Source organism: Peromyscus californicus, unplaced genomic scaffold (genome assembly GCF_007827085.1).
Source record: "Peromyscus californicus insignis strain IS unplaced genomic scaffold, ASM782708v3 Scaffold_10__1_contigs__length_136768540, whole genome shotgun sequence".
Taxonomy (NCBI): Eukaryota; Metazoa; Chordata; class Mammalia; order Rodentia; family Cricetidae; genus Peromyscus; species Peromyscus californicus.
Window position 1 is genome coordinate 30,090,697 of NW_026294391.1, and position 19,387 is coordinate 30,110,083.

Below are 19,387 nucleotides of genomic sequence, written 5' to 3' on the forward strand. Positions count from 1 at the left end.
TTTGAATTTCTAAAAGAAAAACAGAAGAAAGGGTATGGACCAAACAAGACATCATGTGAAAGACTAAACATGATGGCCATAGCATCATTGGGAAAGCATCTGTACCATATCTTGGTGGGCTGTTTTCATGGGCCCATGATCTTACTCACATGAGAGCTCTTGCTAACTGAACTAAGGGTGTACCCCTTCTCAAGGTATATTTTACTAACATGCTCCCCTGGAACATCAGCATAATTCCCAGGAACTGAAATCAGTGAAACTATGGCTTTCATTCCTTTAGGGCTTTCTTAATCTTTACCCAGTGCTTGGGGTGGGGGGTCGTATTACAAATCCATCCCAGAATGAATCATGGCAAAGTCATAAAAACCATGTTCATGGGCCTCAGTGAGTAAACAGTGGGGAAGCAGTTAAGAACACAAGTCCTAGGGTCCTACCATCTCCACTTGCTAGCTGTGTGAACTTGGAAGTGACTGAAACTTTCCAAGCCCCAAAAAAGCACTTCTGGCAGTCTGACACACACAGAGGTTTTGGGAGCCTTTCCTGATCTTGAAAATGTTTCTTTCTGGGCCCCCATCTTCCCATTTGCAAAGTGAGGACTAACAGAAGTTTCTCTACCTCAGTGAGATAACATGCACCAAAATATTTTGTAAATCATGAAGACCTATAGAAATGCAGTCATGTTGTTGCTGCTACTGTTGTCAACAGTGGTGCTTTGAACTATGGCTACTGAATTATACAAAGAGACACTAGGACTTCCATAAAGGGCCAGGCACTTACCAGTCAGCAAGAACCACTCTAGATTTTTTTTTTACCAGTTTTGAAGCCAAAAGATTTGTTGGTCTCATTGTAACTTTAAAAGCCTTTAAAAAATTTGCTCATGTTAAAAATAATCTTTATTTTTAAAAATTATATAACTGTTGCAGAATAGAATATTTGTTTAACTATGTAAAGACGTGTTACACTTGTTTATGCTGCATTTGTTTAACTATGTAAAGATGTGTTGTGTTTGTTTTACCTTGTCTACCTAAGACACCTGATTGGTCTAATAAAAAGTTGAATGGCCAATAGCTAGGCAGTAGGGGGATAGGTGGGGTTGGCAGGTAGAGAGAATAAGTAGGAGGAGGAATCCAGGTTTGAGAGAGAATGAAGGAGAAAGAAAGGGAGACACTAGGGGCCAGCCAGGCAGCCAGGTAGCTGCCAGACATGGAGGAAGCAGGAAAGTAGGACATACAGAAGGGTAAAAAGCCCTGAGGCAAAACGTAGATGAAGAGAAACAGGTTATTTTAAGTTATAAGAGCTAGTGAGACAAGCATAAGGGTGAGCATTCATAACTAATAGTATGTATCCTTGTCATGATTTGGGGGCTGGCAGTCCAAGAAAGCCTGCTACATATGGTTTGGAGGTTGGGGACACAGAGCAGTGGAAGAGCACTTGCTTAGCATGAACAGAGCCCTGGATTCAATCTCCATCACAGTCTAAAGAAAAAGACTGAATTATTTTCACTTTCATAACCAGAACTTTGAATAGGAGTCATCCTTTAGATGGGATCACAGAGATGAGGGCTCCAGGTTCTGCTAGAATCACTTAGGTCACGTTAAAGAAGCCTAGTAGCCAGGCTCCATACTCAGACCAATGGCATAAGGATCTCTGGGGGTAGATACAGACGGCAGGCTTTTTTTCAAAAAGTCCCCAGGTGATTCCATGGAACAGCCAAATTTGAGAGCCTGGCTTAGATAACAAGCAACTCAGATATCACACAGAATTCTCAGAATGGCAATATGTCCAAGACAGAACCTCAGGTCCCCCAAAATCCAGGACAATGAATTAAGAATCTGAGCACCTTAAGGCTGGCTGGCTGAACTCACGGATGTCAGATTGTTAAAAAATCTCAATGGGTCCTCGGGTGAGATCATGCATCCTATGAGGAGGGAAAACACATCTTTCAACAGGAATCCTTGGCAAGGTACAGCCTCTTCACTGAAGTCTGTATGTTTGAAGGGGTAGCATGTGTTCTACTGGAACTCACTGGATTCAGACAATAACTCTTATGATATATGAGCTGTGGGGAAAGGTCCATGCCTTAGAATATCTCTAAGTTTTAGTCTATGGTCACAAATCAATTCCAATCAGCTAACTACAAGCAAGAGATAGAAGATGTTATCCTTACCCTGAAGTACCTGGATAGATGAAACCAGAAGGAAGAGTCCAATTCAGGATATGCTAATGGCCTTCTACAATTCCTAGCACGGTATAAACATACCTTAAGTGTCTACTATGTATGACTTTTAGCATGCCTTAAAGTTTATAGACATAACTTCCATTAATGTCTAGAATCCCTTCACCTTGTTTTGGTGCTTTCATTACACAGACAGAAGAGGGAAGAGATCCTGAAATCTGATGACCGAAAGCAGCTTTATTGGGTCCAGCCATGTAGCTCAGCAGTAAAGCACTGACATATAATGCACATGGCTCTGTCTCAACCCCCAACACCACATACACACAAGTATCGTTGCCTCCCTTGTGCTAAATGGTCCCCAGTGATTTCGATGTCAATCGGAGAAGTGCAAGATCTTTGTTTTCCTCCTGTTTCTTCTCCTACTCAAGATGGCACCCAGGCTAGGAAAGGAGCACAAGGGAAAGGCAGTGTGAACCTGTGAATTCATCTCCTGCTTAGCCTGAAGTTCTCAACAGCCTCTACAGAGATCTCTCACCCTGGAGGGCTCCTCCATGTGATGGCTGAGGTGGACTGTCGTCTTGATGAGATTTACAATCGCCTTGAAAGCAAACCTCCGAGCATGTCTGTGAGAAAGTTTTTGAATCGGGTAAATTGGGGTAGGAAGAGCCACCTTAAATGTAGGCAGCGCCATTTCAGAGGTCAGAGTCTTAGAGTAAATAAAAAGGAGAAAGCAAGCCAAACAGTAGCAATCATAACTGTTTCTTAACTGTGGGTACAATTTAACCAGCTGCCTCAAGCTCCCATTGCCACGACTTCCCTGCCATAATGGACTAGACCCTGGAACTGTGAGTCAAAACAAACTTGTCCTGGTCCTCCTGTCCCCCTTCTCTGTATTTTGTCACAGCAATAAGAAAAACAACTAACATGCTCAGTATCTAATTGGCACCCAGTGCTGAAGGCTGCACCTAGTGGCCCACGGTCTTTTCTCTTCGAATCCTATCCAACCTTGGATAAGTTACTTTCAGCTATCACCACCAAGTATCCTTCATCAGGCATCTGGCTGGGTTCTTCATGCCATAGTCTTTGCTGCCTTGTCTCTTCCCATGGCTCTCAACACAGCCACCCATTAGGAACACAAGAGCCATTTAGAATCCCTGCCCACCACACAAGAGCTGAGAGCGACGTGGGGACACTGCCTCTGGGCTTGTCTTTGCCTAAATACAGTTCCGCCAGTCCTCAGCTCTATAGTTGTGCTGTGTTACTATACAGGCCCTTCAAGGACTCCTTACAGGAGTTCAAGTAAAAAGTGGGATACAGTGTCCTCTGCTACCAGCACTCCCTATAATCTATTCAGAATCTCTATAATTCCTTGTCACCATTTTACCTTCTAGGAAGAGTCACAGCCCAACAGATGTGACTTCATGCCTGGTTTAGGGCTAGGATTTGGGGGAGTTGTGAGATTAGCTGAGCTTCTGATCCGTTAGATGTCATGGTGAAATGCATAATTTCAGTTTTACAGGCACAAGGCGGAGATAGAGGAAGGAGGGCGGCACTGGGTTTGGTAGTAGAGGATCACTGCCAAAGAAGACAGGTGTCATCATCTCAGCTCACCTACTGCTTCACTAACATCTTCCCTGCAAGGAAGAAAGGACACTGGAGAATAAAGCATGACAGGGTAAGAGGAAAGACAGTGACGGTTGGAGAAGGGGAATTGTAAAGCAACTTATCATCAGAAATGTCTGCAGCACAGGGAGATCTCCAAAGCTGGGATTCTAGCTTATGAGCTCACCAAGCTCTTTCAAATGTGTAATTGTTTCCAAATGGCGAAGACAATTTGGCAGAAATGAAATTATAATCATCTTCCACTATTATGTCATTCACCCTCTGGAAAATAGAATAGTTGTACCTAAAAGGAGACCTCCTTAAAAGACAAGAAAGAAATAAGGCATTAGCCCAGGAAGGAAGAACTAGGGAATGGAGATGGGTAGTGACACACCAGCACTGATTTGGGCTTCCAATAGACTGAAAATGAATCTCATGAAAATCACCTAGCAAGACAACTGGATGTGTTCAAGTCTGAGGATTCTTTCAGTTGGCTGGTGACCTCACAAGAGTGTCAGCCCCACATATCCCTGCTGACAAGAGTTACTGAGTCATCTCTCAGGCTTCCAGAGTGAAGCTACTGTGTTTGTACTCTAGAGCTCAGGAGCCATTCGTCTCTAGTAGCTTACCCCGGTGTTTCCTCTCTTCCTCTCCAGGTCTCAGTGGCAGGTTTAACTCTAGTCTCAGACACTTACTGCCCAGGTCTTCATGGCCCTGTGACTCTGACCAAATGACTTAATTTTTTTTTTGATACACAGTTTTCTCATCTGTAAACTGGAGTGAAAAAGATACCCACCGTGAAGAGTCTGGGAGAAAGATACATGAGGTAACGTTTACCATCACTAGAAAAGCCTGGCACAGAGCAGGTTCTTAGTATGCATTAGTCTACCCATTATGTGGGAGGCCTGCTCCCACTTTTTCCCCAGGGTATTTTTGAGGAGGGAGGAGTGAGAAATATTTAGATAGAAAGATAGAAAGGAGAGAAACAGACAGAAACACAGGATAACCTCAGGAGTGCCTGGATCAATATTCACCAGCCCCTCCTGTATCTTCTAAAGGGCCTTTTATAGGAATGCCAAGGGGTGGAGCAAAAGACCTCCTCCTAGCACAGCCAAGTGCAAAACCTTCCAATCACCTGGTAACCATGCACTGGTCAAGCAATCATCTAATGCAGCCTTGCTGGGTAAAGCAAGCTCAGATCTCACTAGGAAACCTTTGTGGGCCTCCACACCATTGTCTTCTTTCCCACTTGGCACTGAGGATGCACCACAAGATCTGGAGTGCACAAGAAGTTCATGATCAACACAATCCTAGGTGGCACCCATCAGAAGGAGGGATAAAGAGAGAAGGGTACATTGGAGAAAGAGATCTGTGAGATCTCTCTTCGACTTCATAGATGAAGGAGTATTTGGCTGAATGTTGAAGGGGAATGTGTTTCCAAACAGAGGTGGGGAGGTGACCCTAATAAGTAAGAGAGAGCATTTGAGTGAAACAGAGAGGAGCAAAGTCAATAATGAGGACGTTAAGGAGCAGGTGAATACTATGAGCATGAGGTGCAATTCAAATGAGGAACTGCCAAGGGACAAGGAAAATAAAACTTTCTTGTTTTGGGGCAGCAAGAACTCCCTTATAAAGCTCTGGCTGGCCTTGAACTTGTCATCCTCTTGTCTCAGTTCTTCAGTGGGAGATATGGCACTCTGAGGTAACTGAATGATCTGAACCAACCTCTGTTCAGTGAGTTTCATCATTACGGATTCTATCATTGTTTATTTTTACTGTATAGAGGCACAGCCAAGCAACAGAGTCTCACACAATGGAGGGGTTAAGATGGCTAAAGGAAAGCCATCCATGGAGTGCACAACTGTAATCTCAGCACTCGGGAGGTGGACAATAGAAAATCAGAAGTTTAAACTCAGCCTCAGCAACATAGTAAGTGTGAGCCAGTGTGGGAAGAAATGTAGTACAGAGATTATACATATAAACTTTGTGGCTATAGGGCCTGAGTTTAAATCATAGTGTTGCCATCTCTCTCTCCCTTTCTCTCTCTCTCTCTCTCTCTCTCTCTCTCTCTCTCTCTCTCTCTCTCTTTCCTTTTTCTGTCTCTGTCTCTCTCTCTTTCCCCCTCTCTCTCTGAGTCAAATTTAAAGCAAACTTTATTAAATACTGGCCAGGAGGATGGACACTAGCCATACCCAGGATTGGCAAAGAATCTTGCAGTCTCTTTTAACTGTTCCTCCAAGAGCAAGCTGCACAAAGCAAGCTTCTTTGTGTCTCAGTTTCCTCATCTGTAAAACACACTAGTAACAGTGCCAATTGCAAAGGCTTCTTAGATGAGTTTTAAGAGACTTGTTTTTTTAAGGGCTTAGAGCAATGGCTACAACATAGTCATTGCTATCAAAGTGACTATTAGCATGAATAAATATTTATGGAAAGTTCTGAGAAACATCAAAGAACTCCTATTTAACTCTTCCAAAATCTCAAAACATGGAGCTGGAGTGGCAAAAAGTGCTTGCTGCATAATCCTCAGAACTGGGGTTCAGACCCTGGCATCAATATAACAAGTCGGGTGACCCACTTATGCCTCTAACTCTAGTGCTGAGGAGTCCAGTGCTTTCTTCTAGCCTCCACACACACACATGCATACACACTCATATAGACACACATAAAGGAACAAAATCTCCAAGTAAAACAAAATAAAAACTATCTAAAACACTTAATTCAGAAAATCATTTGCCTTTCATGGGCTGTTTTAGTACCACATGGTGGGTGAAGTGGCAAATCAAGATAATAACATAGCATGTGTGGGGTCAAATCTCATATCTCACAAGCTTTGTGCCCTAATCATGGGGCCAGGAGTAAGTACTGTTTCCGCTAGTGTTTTTAGCCATGTTCTACCTTGGAGTATATACCAGTGTTATCTAGAGGACGATTTACAACACAGAATGCTGGGCTCTAGAGTTTCTGACTCAGCAGAATTAGGATGGTCCTAGAGTTTGGATGCGAGGGGGTGGAGTGAGTGAGTATGTGGGTGTGCAGGGGCAGCTAGTCTATTCTGAAGTCTAAAATTAGCTGTTTTTGTGACTGAGAATACTGTTGCTTTCCTGTGTCAGTTAAGAAAAATATTCTGGTATTATTTCTATTCATCAGAATTATACAGCTTAAGCAGAAATCATCTTCCTGAACATCCACAGCTATAAGTGTGCCCAAAGATGTAAAACACTATTAATGGGCTGTGGAAGGAATCCCACAGCTGTTCTTTTTTAGGGAGAGGGAGGAGGGGGAAGAAGGAGGAGGAGAAGGAGGAGGAGGAGATGACAAAATCAAACGGGATTGAAGCCTTAGTGTTCTCGGCCCTTCCACTCCCTTCCTCACATACCTCTCTTTGCCATCTTTTCCCATAAGCTTCCAAGACTACCCCCATTCTGAAAAACATTCTGCTTCATTTGACTATGTTCTTTTTTCAGTTTCTATATGGAAATGCCTTCAAGTAGATACTGTTCAAAACAAACACCAAAATAAATCCCCGTACATTTGGTCACATGACAAAGATGCTGAGACCCAAGGAAAAAGGACAGTCTTTTCAACAAATGATAATAGAAAAATGGGATAGCTACAGGCGCAAAAATAGCCCTCAGTGAATCAAAGTTGGCTTAAACGTAAGAGCTAAGACTATATAATTCTTAGAAGAAAATATAGTAGTGAATCTTCCTGACACTGGATTTGGCAAGGGGAGTTTCTTGGATTTAATACTAAATTATAGACAATAAAGGTAAAATATAATTAGACCTCATCAAAGTTAAAAACCTGTATTCATGAAAAGATACTATGGAGAGTGAAAATAGAAGTTATTTGCCAATCATATACCTGATAAAGGATTAATATCCATAGTATCTAAATAATTCCTAGTCAACAACTAAAAAGAAAAAGAAAAAAAGACAACCCAATTTTTAAAGTGGGAAAATGATATGAATAGATGTTTCTCCAAATAAGAGATAAAATGACTAATAAGTGCCCCTAAAGATGATGAAATCACTAATCACTAAGGAAATGCAAATCAAAACCATAGTAAGATGTTACTTCATTCCTACCACCAAAACAAAAGAAAACAGTAAGTGTTGTCAAGGATGTGGAGAAACTGGAATCCCTGTGCTTTGCTAGTAGGAATGTGAAACGTATAGCCACTATGGAAAATAGGCTGGCAGTTCCTCAAAAATGCAAATGACTCAGCAATTCTAATCCTAGGTGTATACCACGAAGAAATGAAAGCGTAGAGTCAGATATTTGCATGCCTAGGCTCATAGCAGCACTACTCACAGTAGCTAAAAGACACAAACAACAACAATGTCCAGGAAGAGATGAATGAATAAACAAAATGTGGCACATGTACTACAATTGATTATATTTAGCTTTTAAAATGAATGAAATTCTGATACATAACTACAGCATAGATTGTGGTGATATTTTAATTGTGCTGAAATTTGACTTTATTTGTATGTTAATAAATAGTTTGCCTGGAGATCAGAGGTCATTAGTGAGCCAGGAATAGAAGTCAAGTGGTGGTAGCACATGCCCTTAATCCGATCACATGGCAGGCAGAGTCTCAGTGTGGTCAAGGACACAGCCCATCGTGGTGACCCTTGAGTCTTTAATCCCAGTCCCAACCACAGAGACCAGGAGGCCTGTATAGACAGGCAGTGACGAGGAAGTGATGTGGCTGGGCTTAGAGCCAATGAGAAGGCAGAACAGGAAAGCAATAAAACACAAGACACAGGAAGAAGGTCTCTCTCTTTCCCTCTCTCTCTCTCTCTCTCTCTCTCTCTCTCTCTCTCTCTCTCTCAAGGACAGCAGCGAATGGTAAGCTAAAGGGAGTCGTGGCTCTTGCTCTGACCTCTTGGGCTTTTAACTCTGTATTTGGCTCTGTGTTTCTTATTTAGTAAGACCGTTTAGAAATTTGTCTACAATAGATGGTCAATAAAAATATGTGAAATGAAATAAACCAGACAAAATGGGATAAATATTGTGTTTCCACTCATGTGAAGTACCTGGAAGAGGCAAATTCCTACAAACTAAAAGAATAGAAGTTATAGGGAGGATAAGCACATAGTTATTAACTGGGATGATGAAAATATTCTAGAAATGGATAGTGGTGATAGTTGCACCAAAAATATGATTGTCCTTAATGCCAACAAACAGTATATTTTAAAATGCTAACTATTGGAGCTGGCAAATAAAGGCAAGTCTGATGACCTGAGTTCAGTCTCTGGAACTCACACAGTAGAAGGAGAGAACCAACTCTCATAACACAGTAAGCTGTCTTCTGAACACACGCGCACACACACACACACACACACACACACACACACACACACATACACACAAAATACATGTAAAGGATGATAACTATTATATATATATATAAATACATATTTTACTATACTAAACATTATGAACAATGACACAAATCAGGCAAACAAAAAAGATAGACAAGAAAAACATGAAGGAAAGCTCAGCCACATGGCTCAGTGGGTAAAGGCACTTACTTGCCTTACAAGCAAAATGACCTGAGTTTGATCCCTGGAACCTACATAGAAGTGAAAGGAGAGAACGAACTCCACAAAGTTGTTCTCTGACTTCCTAACATGTGCTATGGCACATACTGCCACCCATCATAAGATAATAATGATGTTGATGATGATGATGATGATGATGATGATGATGATGATGATGACAACGATGATGATGAAGGGAGGGATGGAGGAAAATTGACACCTTACCTTTCAGGGATGTAACCAGAATGACATGAAAACAAATGATGACAAGGAATATCTTGTATATCAGTAAAACTTCTTCAGGTCTGCCAACATGGCCACACTGCCCACCAGAGAAAAGCATCCTGGAACAAAATAAGAGGGACAATAGATCATCAGAGCTGCCATAATCCTAACACAGTAATGACCCCAGGTCATTCCTCAAGTAAGACCACCTCCATGCTGCCTTCTTAGTAGTACTATAGTTATAATTGTAGTGTGCTTGCAGAGAACTAGCAATTCCAGGTGATCACTGGCTATCAAACTGAAAAACCCAGGTTTACTAAGATATCATAATTAAAATGATAAACATGGTAGACTTGTGGAAAATACATGTAAAACACCAAAAGAACAAATTAACAACTAGACTAGTTCATACATAATTATGACCACTATATAAAGCTTGTTAGAGACAATGCTAACAATCAGCCATCACAGACTCCTCTAAATAATCTACCTTATTTGTTTCTTATACTATCAAAGGAAAGCTACACTGCATTTACTTCTTATTGTAACTTATTTTATTGTCATTGTTTGCATTTCTAGTGCATTTTTAAATGCAAAGTTTAGATCAGATTTTAATTTCAAAGTGTCATTTACCATTCATTTATTTATTCATTCAACCATTCTTTATCAAGGGCCAATACATGCTAAATAAGACATCAGGGCTGAATTGGAGGTAACTAGAAGCGATATATGATATATGTGGTAGAGACAGGGCTCAGACTTGAGGAGAGCTCAGCACATGAAGAGAACTGAAAGTGCTAAGACTATGTTATGCTGCTAAAGCTGACAAGGGAAGCTGAGAGAGGATGAAGCCAGCAACACATTCACAGGCTCAGGCACAAGGAGACATGGAGACCCAGTGAGCACACTCTTTTTATCCAGCCACAAGGGGTAGTTACTGTGAGCAGGCTGTGTGCTCCCAGCTATCAGTACTCCTGGTCAAGGTGCCTATGAATCTGGCCACCACAGTAACTACAAACTGGAGATCATGTGTACACACACCATGGCGAAGGCTAGAAAAAATGAGTTCAAAGTTCCCAGTTCTGCTACATAATGTGAGGGTTATGGGCAGGGTACTTCCAATGGACAAATGTGTCATTTAGCAAACTGGGATAAGGGCATCAGCCTGATGGAACTGCTCTGAGGAGTAATCCAGAGATCTCTGATTAGTGGCTGATACTCTGAGTACTCTCCATTTGTTAGCTACACTCTTCATTCTTTTATTCACCCATTCAGCAAATCCTCCTTTCATACTTAGTATGTACAAGGCCAGATAGTACAGGGATTAGAGTGATGAAGGATGAAAAAAAACAAACAAACAAACAGAAAGCCCATCTTTGTCTCAGTCTCCTGGTAAAGTTGGCTATCTTCAAGAATCCTATCATTTTTTTCTCACAAGAGTACCAGGACAGTGAGTCTTTTGTTGATACAGCATGATATTGTCTTAGACCATAAAATGATTCTACCTTCAAAAGAGGGCTTACATTTTAAAAATTCATAAATTGTTTGTTTCATTTAGGAGAATTTATCTTCATGTAGATAAAGAATAATTAAAGAGGAGGAAGTAGCTTGAAAGTACTGTATGACCGGGTTGAGTGAGGGCTATTCTGCTAACCTTGGTTAATTGTTATAATTCAATTATAGTATAACAGTTATGAGATATGCAATGATCAATATATTGACCCATGAAATAAGATATAAAAAGTGTCTTCTTGAAAACTCAATTCATTCAAGATATTTACACTGAGTCATAAGTGTTGGCTAAGAAGTCTAGCACAAGATGGGCATGGTGGCACACAACTTTTAATCTCAGCACTTAGGAGGCAGGGACAGGCAGATCTCTGTGAATTGGAGGCCAGCCTGGTCTACAGAGTGAGATCCAGGACATCCAAGGGTACACAGAGAAATTCTGTCTCCAAAAACCAAAAACAAAAATGAAGAGGAGGAGGAGGAGGAGGAGAAAGAAAGGGAGGAGGAGGAGGAGGATGGTTCTTAGTGTGGACAAAGCAAGCACAAAAAGGAAAAAAAGGCAATTGATTTAAATTATTTAATTTTCAAAACAGTCAGAAGAAACTAATAAACTAGGAAACCATGAGTAAAAGCATAATTAAATTTCTACCTAAATTCTGGTAAAAGAAGCACAAATCTCTTTTGCATTATAGGAATAGGTTGAGCTAGGTTATTAGACTGAATCTTCTGTTAAAAACAACTTAAAATCATGAATAAAATATTAAACATGTCTGGCCAAAATGGAAGATTAAACAGGAAGTCAGAAAGGTAACCTAAACAGTGAAGTCACATGTACCTAAAAGTATAGGCCAATGAAGCAAACGGGTTTCAGCTGTGAAGTCTCAAAGACAAGTATACAGAGGAGAACTAGAAGGCCAACATGTCCGTAAGTAAAAGTCCAAGGTGAGAGAACAGGGAAATTTAGTATTTGGAATAAGATTCCAAACTGGTGGAAAAACATTAATGCAGATTCAAGAAGCCCATAGAATCTCAATTACAATAAGCAAATAAAAAGAGATCTGCGCCAAGCCCACTCATAATGAAACTGGGGAAACTTATGGTTTTCAAAAAATGTCTTGACAATGGCTACAGGAAAATAAGGTCATTCCATTTTAAAGGAGCAACTGTTACATTGACAAGTCTCTTCTCAGAAGCCGCAAGACAATGTAATATTACCTACAATGTCTGAAGAGAAAATTGCACTCCCAGTAAAAACACCTTTTGTGAATGAGGACAAAAGGAAGGCATTTTCAAATAGACAAAACAGCGATTATTTTTCCACCAAAAACCAACCCCCACCACCACTACAACAAAAAACAAATTCTCACTTGAAATTAATCTTTATTTTATTCCAATTTCTTTTTTTATTTAAGAAAATTTTCCACTCATTCTACATATCAACCACAGATCCCCCTCCCATACGTCCTCCTGTCCCCCAGCTTTCCCCCCAACCCACCCTGCATATCCTCCTCCAAAAGGGTAAGGCCTCCCATGGGGAGTCAGCAAAGCCTGGTACATTCAGTTGAGGAAGGACCAAGCCCTTCCCCCTACATCAAGGCTGTGCAAGGCATCCCACCATAGGGAATGGGCTCCAAAAAGCCAGCTCATGCACCAGGGACAGATCCTGATCCCACTGCCAGGGGCCCCTCAAACAGACCCAGCTACACAACTGTCCCCCACATGCAGAGGGTCTAGCCCAGAGAACAGGGGCAGTGAGATTAGAAATGGTTCATCAAGCATCCTAATAGTGAGGAGAGCAAAACAATGTTTAAAATAGTCAACTTGAAAGAAGACAAAGAGAGGGAAAAGAAACTAAGAATGGTTAGGAAAACAGTAGAATATGATAAATTCAAAAACGTGAGAACTTTAATGATTCATTTGATATATAAATGAACTAAAAGATCCCAATAAGAGGTGAGTGTAGATAGGTTAAAAAGATACACAATACAACCTCCAACTCCATGTTACTACAAAACAAAGGTACACTTAGAACTTGTTACTGAAAACTTGAGTGTAAAAGGATGGGAACATTCTATGACAAAATCAACCCAAAGGAAAGTAATGCAAGGGATACAGTTCAGTGGAAGAACATTTGCCTAATGTGCATGAGACCTTGGCTTCAGTCCCCAGTACTGAAAATAAAAGATCCATGCCTGAAATTCCAGCACTTGAGAAGTAGAGGCAGCAGGAACAGAAGTTCAAGGTCATCTTTGCCTAATATATGAAGCCCTGTGTCAAAACAATTAAATACTGAGGGGCTTGGACCTGCCTCAACTGAATGTACCAGGCTTTGCTGACTCCCCATGGGAGGCCTTACCTTTTCAGAGGAGGGGGTGGGGGGTGGGTTGGAGGGGTGAGGCTGAGGGGGTGGGAAGAGGGAAGAGAGTGGTTGATATGCAAGATGAATAAAAAAATCTTAATAAAATTAAATAAACCTGGTAAATATAAAAGACACTTTCTCTTCATGGCTGATGGGGCTCAAGTTGGCTTAAAACAACAACAAAAACCCAAAGCACTAAAATGCAATATGCTCTTCTATTGAAGTTTAGACATCACCTCACCCCAACCCTACAGCAACCACTCATAAAAGATTTTAAAATGGATTTGGTCCATAATCTGCTTCTACAAAATAATCTTATGATTAGGTAGAGGGGAGAAATAGGAGAAGGAACTGTGGTAGTTTTACAATCTGACACAGTCGAGAAGCACCTGGGAAAACAGTCTCAATGAGCAATTATTTAGATCAGGTTAGTCTGGAGGGGAGTTCTCCTGATTATGTTCATTGAGGTGAGAAGACTGTCCCACCATGAGCAGCTCCATTTCCTAAGCAGGGGATCTTGAACACTGTAAGAGTAGAGAACATAGAGAGGAGTTACTACAGCAACAGAAATGAAACTAGAACAGAGACTCTAGTTGAGAGCACTTAGCAGGCAGAGGCAGGAGGAGCCCCAGGAGTTCGAGGCCAGCCTAGTGTACATAGTGAATTCCAGGACAGCCAGGCCTACACAGAGAAACCCTGTCTGGAAAACAAACAGAAATCCTTCAGTGCTGACCTGTACTGGGCGGGAAGTAGGAGTTGGACAGAGCACATGGTATGGGTGCTTCAGGAGATCATACTGTAGAGGAAGGCGGATTCTTGGGAAAGCCACACCGCCCACACCTCCTCAACCAATATTCTGGCCTTTCTGTGCTTTTATTACTATATCATGTCAACTCCAGCTTTAAATCACAGCTTGCATATCTACTAGCTGTGTGAACCTACTTAGGTTTTTAAACCTTTATTTATAACAATAGCTTACTATTCTCTACTTTAATTATGTGTTATTTATTTTGTAAATTATTATAGGACTATTCTAATTTAAAACAATAGCTTACTAGTATCTACTTTAATTATGTGTTATTTATTTTGTAAATCATAATAGGACTATTCTAATTTAAATTTGTTATAACAAATGTTTATATTGTTTATAAGATTTTGACAATTTATATAAAGTGAAACCCAGAAACGACCACTATTTGAGTCTCAAAAAAAGAAAAAGTAATAATACTGGGCATAGGTTATTAGTAAAACACTAGCTTAGTACATGAAAGGCACCATGATTTGACCCAAAGTACTGCAAAAATTAAAGGAAGGGACAGAGAGGGGATGGTGAAAGTCAGTAGTGGCTTCAGAATTTCTGTCTAGAAGAGAGTTAAGCAGAAATCTGGTTGAGAGTCACTCTGAAAGTTGTGTGGGCACAGCCCTTCAGGTGACCAGGAAAATACACCATTGTCTGTTTCAAAACATGACAAAAGCTGTTGGTGCCAGGGAAGCCAGTCCAAAGAGCAAGACAGCTAGACAATAGTCCACAAATCCTATGTAAATAAGTCTCCTTCTGCAACTTTCATTGTACCATGTCATTTCAATGTCTACTCCTACTCCAAAATCGCCACCTTTTCCTGAAAGCCTATTCAAAACAACTGGGTTACCGAGAAGAAAGGTTCAACAAGGGCCTTTCTGTAAGAAAAAGAAAATGTCTGAAGAAAAGAGAGCGCCAAGTGGGAATAAAGAATTACAAGCCAAACAGGAATACACAAGGTCGTGAGGAAAGTGGAGATCCAGAATGAAGAAGGCAGAGGAATATGAAAGGGGAAACAAAAACAACGAAATCAAGTATGCTCATTGTTTTTACAGTACTACCATGTAGAACTATCTGGACTCACCTGACAGGAAGTTCAGAGCAAAGAGGGGAGAAACTCTGTGCACATCTGAAAATAAAACAAGAACAGATAATTAGGCCATGCAAAGTGGACTTGCATGGTGCCAGAAGGCAATAATACTGCACACCAAAACTGCATGTTGACCGTGGACTTACAAAAGAAATGAACAATGCAAGCCCTGCTACCAAGGAACAGATTATAACTGACAGGAACAACCCAGAAGCTAAGGGGTTTTCTTTGTGGGGGGTGAGGGAATGACCTCATCCACATATGCATTGCTGCTCAGTCTAAATCAGTATTAATTGTGTTAGAGGTATGCTCTCCCAGAGGTCCTGAGTTTAATTCCCAGCAACCACATGGTGGCTCACAACCACCTGAAATGAAACCTGGTGCCCTCTTCTGGCATGCAGGGATACATGCAGACAGAACACTGTATACATAATAAATAAATAAATCTTTTAAAAAAATGGGTGGCATCATTCCCAATGATTCGTTCTTGCATTGGTTCACTGCATAAAAAGGAGAAAGCTAGCTGAGAATGAGCACGCATAACTCTCTTCTTTCTGACTTGGCTGCCATGTAACCAGGTGCTTCAAGCTCCCGATGCCTTGACTTCATGGTCATAGTAGACTGTATGAGCCAAAATGAACAGTTCCTTTCTTAAGTTGCTTTTGTCAGGATAGTTTTTCACCACAGCAGAAAAAGAAACTCAAGGGTACTGAAGAGATGGTTCAGTGATTAAGAGCACTGACTGCCCTTCCAGAGGTCATGAGTTCAATTCCCAGCACCCACATGGCAGCTAACAACTGTCTGTAACTACAAGATCTGACACCCTCACACAGACATGCATACAGGCAGAACACCAATGCACATAAAATAAAAACAAAGCAAAACACTAAAACATTGGATTTAAAAAAAAAGAAACTTAAGCAGATGGTGAGGTGATCAGAATAGATCACGGGTGTGGCAGACTCTTCTAGAGACAACAATTGGCCATGTATCACTTCATATTCTGTACCTTTTTTAGTAATTTTTTTCTCAGCTATTCTGAATCTTAACTTCCCTAGAACCTAAACTCCTTTACATCAAGTATTGGGTAGTTATTTGCCAGGTATTTACAAAGCCAAAGGCGAATGATTTTCTCTAAGAAGGTTAAGAAAATGACTATTGACTGACTAATAAGTTTGGCCCTGAGCCGAAAAGGGGAGATGGGGTCATTCATTACAGCATGACTGAAAGACCACAAACATGGTGGAGGGAAGAAACAGGGTAGCTATTTAAAGCACAGAGCTCTGCTGACTCCCTGATTCGTATCTTTTAGAATATTCCAGCACACTTTACTTTGGTACAGCTATTAGCTCAAAGATGACAGTCACTTCACATTAATGGCACCATCTCATGTGAAACAGAACCATTACAACTTTCAAAATCAAGATTTTCAATAAAGAAACAATCTGTCAGGTCATCTTGGAGCCAACTGACATACTGAGATTTTATTGATCATAGAAGATTCTTTAAGAGGAAAAATTCATGTCTTAATGAATTAAAACCCAACATGCCCAAAACTCCATTAAGCAATGTTTATAGAAGGCAAGAAAAAACTGAAGGCCAAACATGTTGTTCTGTCCTTGGATGAATGGATTACAACTGAATGGATGTATGACTGCCACCAAAACATTCACATAATCAAATGGAAACAAATTCATTGTGAGTAGAGTATGGAAATCACTGTATTGAAAATTTATAAAAATTATTTTCTACAGAGGAATTCCAAATAATATTTTGATGCCATTTCACAACTCAAGCATATTGTGTCTTCCAAAACCTTATTGACAACCACAATAAAGCACACTTAATCACTCCAGGTAATGCAGCTGATTAATGAACAACAGGAGGCTCCATTTTCTCCTTTGGAACATTTTCAGGTAGAAAAGTAGGACAAACAATAATGACATTTGGTTTTCCTAGTGGATGAAAAAAACATGCTAATAATACCCAAAGCTGGAGAGCATGTTGCAAAATAAATATTTTCATGCACCACTGCTGGAAAAAAAAACTTTGAGATTTTGATTTTTGAATTATATAGATTTTATTTTTGTTTCTAGATTTTATTTTACTCATAATTGTTTTTATTTTTTGAAATTAAAATAAAATTACATTTGCTTCCCCCTTTCCCTTTCCTTCCTCAAACCTCTTCCAGGTACAAGAACTACAGGCAACTAAGGACTGCTGACAGAGGGTGAAGTAGTCTTTTCCCAGGGATGAGCCACCTAATTGGTTATCTAATACTAAGTAGTCAGTGCTGAAATCATATACATAAATCACATCCATAAACCAACACTGGATGAACTATGTGTATAATTTATTCTGAAGATATTATCTTAAAACACTAAAAATGTGCAGAGATTTTAAATTCAGAGGTATACTGGCATCCATAAATACATCAAGAAAAACACTATTATTATAGCCTCATGGGAAGTGAAGGAGGGATTCTCAATATCCCAGGAGATGAATATTTAAATGATGGCACAGCCACATTATCCAATACGACTCAATGGCTAAAAGTGCAGTTGATTTTAATGACATTATAGAGACTGCCAGTGAAAAAAGCTAACTCTTGATACACGAATATGTATACATGAGGCCATGTTAAGAAGTAATCAAGCTGTATATGCGTGTGTTTGTTTGTATAATGACATTTGTCAGCTCACATAAAAAATCATAGAAGAAAACCTACCAATCCTTCACAGACAGGACTGTTACATAGAAGGTGAAGCCAACTTTAATTCTGTAGAACACATCAATGTCTTCATGTGCTATTTATACAAGTAAGGCTACTTATTTTTGTGAAGAAAAGTGAAAGACTGAGGAGTAAACAGAGCTCCTAAATGAAGGTCTAGGGTGAGACAAATGGGAGGGGATGTCATCACTTTGTCTGCTCATTGTCACCTCCCCTCCTACTTTGGGGCAGAAAGGCTTCTGATCTCAGAGACAAGAAACCAGTTTCCCTCCCAGAAAGTAGGAATTCACTTGAGCAAATTACTGAAAACAGTAGCAAAGAAATGCTGTGAACTTGCCTGATGGACACTGAGGCCTAAACTTAACTAAAACGCTACCCATCCTCCTGCCTGTGAATCCCAACTTACCTTGATGGACACCACACCCCCATTAGCCCTCATCTCCCAGAGCAACTCAACAGGAAGCAGAATCTCATCCACACCAGCACTTCAGTAACAAAACATAGTGGCTGCCAATGTTTGGGGATCTTACATCATTGAAAGGAAAGGGCAAGTCACAAAAGAAGTCCTATCAACTTATGTAAGAGATGGCACAGAATAGAGAGGTTTCTCAGAGAAGAACAGCTAACTCACCAATTGCTGAGATTAACTGAAACCTCCCACAGTTGCAGAGTGCCCCAAACCATGACATCAGGAGGCTGGGGATGCATCCAACTTCCTCTATTTATCAGGCTGGCTAAAACCCAGGCTAAAGCCAGTTTAACAAGAAAAAAAGGCAAGTAGTCTCTCTCTACGAATGGTTTGAGTGGGGAGGAATCTCTCCTTCAGTGTATTTAGGACCCTGTTCCAGAGCAGAAGAGAGTTTTGGAGGAGTCTGTCTTTAAAACTCAGCTTTAGCTGCTCTGGGTAGCTGGTCCTCGGGCCATGCATCTTGAGGATGCTGGGAAACCCAGTGGGTAAAGTGCCCAGGTGACAGAAGCCTTGGGCAGCCATTCTGCTGCCCTCTGAAGCAATGTGTCCCTGATCAAAGAACAAAACAAAACTGTGACATGCAGCATTCTAGAAGGCTTGGTGCTTCCTAGGATGTAATGATTAATTAGTGACCCAGACTGAGGACCGGAGATTGGCTCACAATCCCTGAAAATGACACTAACATCATGGAAGAAAGGACTAGAGGGCGAAGGGCCTTGACATTTAGGAATGGGGCCAGAAATCAGTGAAAAGACCTTTCCCACACTGGTAGGGGAAACAAATAACATAAATGGTGATGATGGTGAAGATGGGGCCTAGTGAACACGGCTAGGACCAGACCATGCTTTAAGTTTGTCTGTACTGTCATTGAGGAACAA

At 40.7% G+C, this 19,387-nt stretch overlaps 1 protein-coding gene across 13 annotated transcripts in view; it reads right to left on the reverse strand.

The window, feature by feature from the left end:
* Window positions 1-19,387, reverse strand: part of Adgrg2 (adhesion G protein-coupled receptor G2) — a 119,024-nt gene that overhangs the window by 57,679 nt on the left and 41,958 nt on the right. For all 13 annotated transcript variants that reach the window (XM_052724658.1, XM_052725493.1, XM_052725360.1 and 10 more), the window contains exons 2-3: window positions 15,304-15,348; window positions 9,553-9,671 (exon numbers count right to left, since the gene is read on the reverse strand). In XM_052724658.1, the coding sequence (XP_052580618.1) occupies window positions 9,553-9,670 (118 nt within the window). In that variant the 5' untranslated portion in view covers window position 9,671; window positions 15,304-15,348. The remainder of the gene's footprint in view (window positions 1-9,552; window positions 9,672-15,303; window positions 15,349-19,387) is intronic.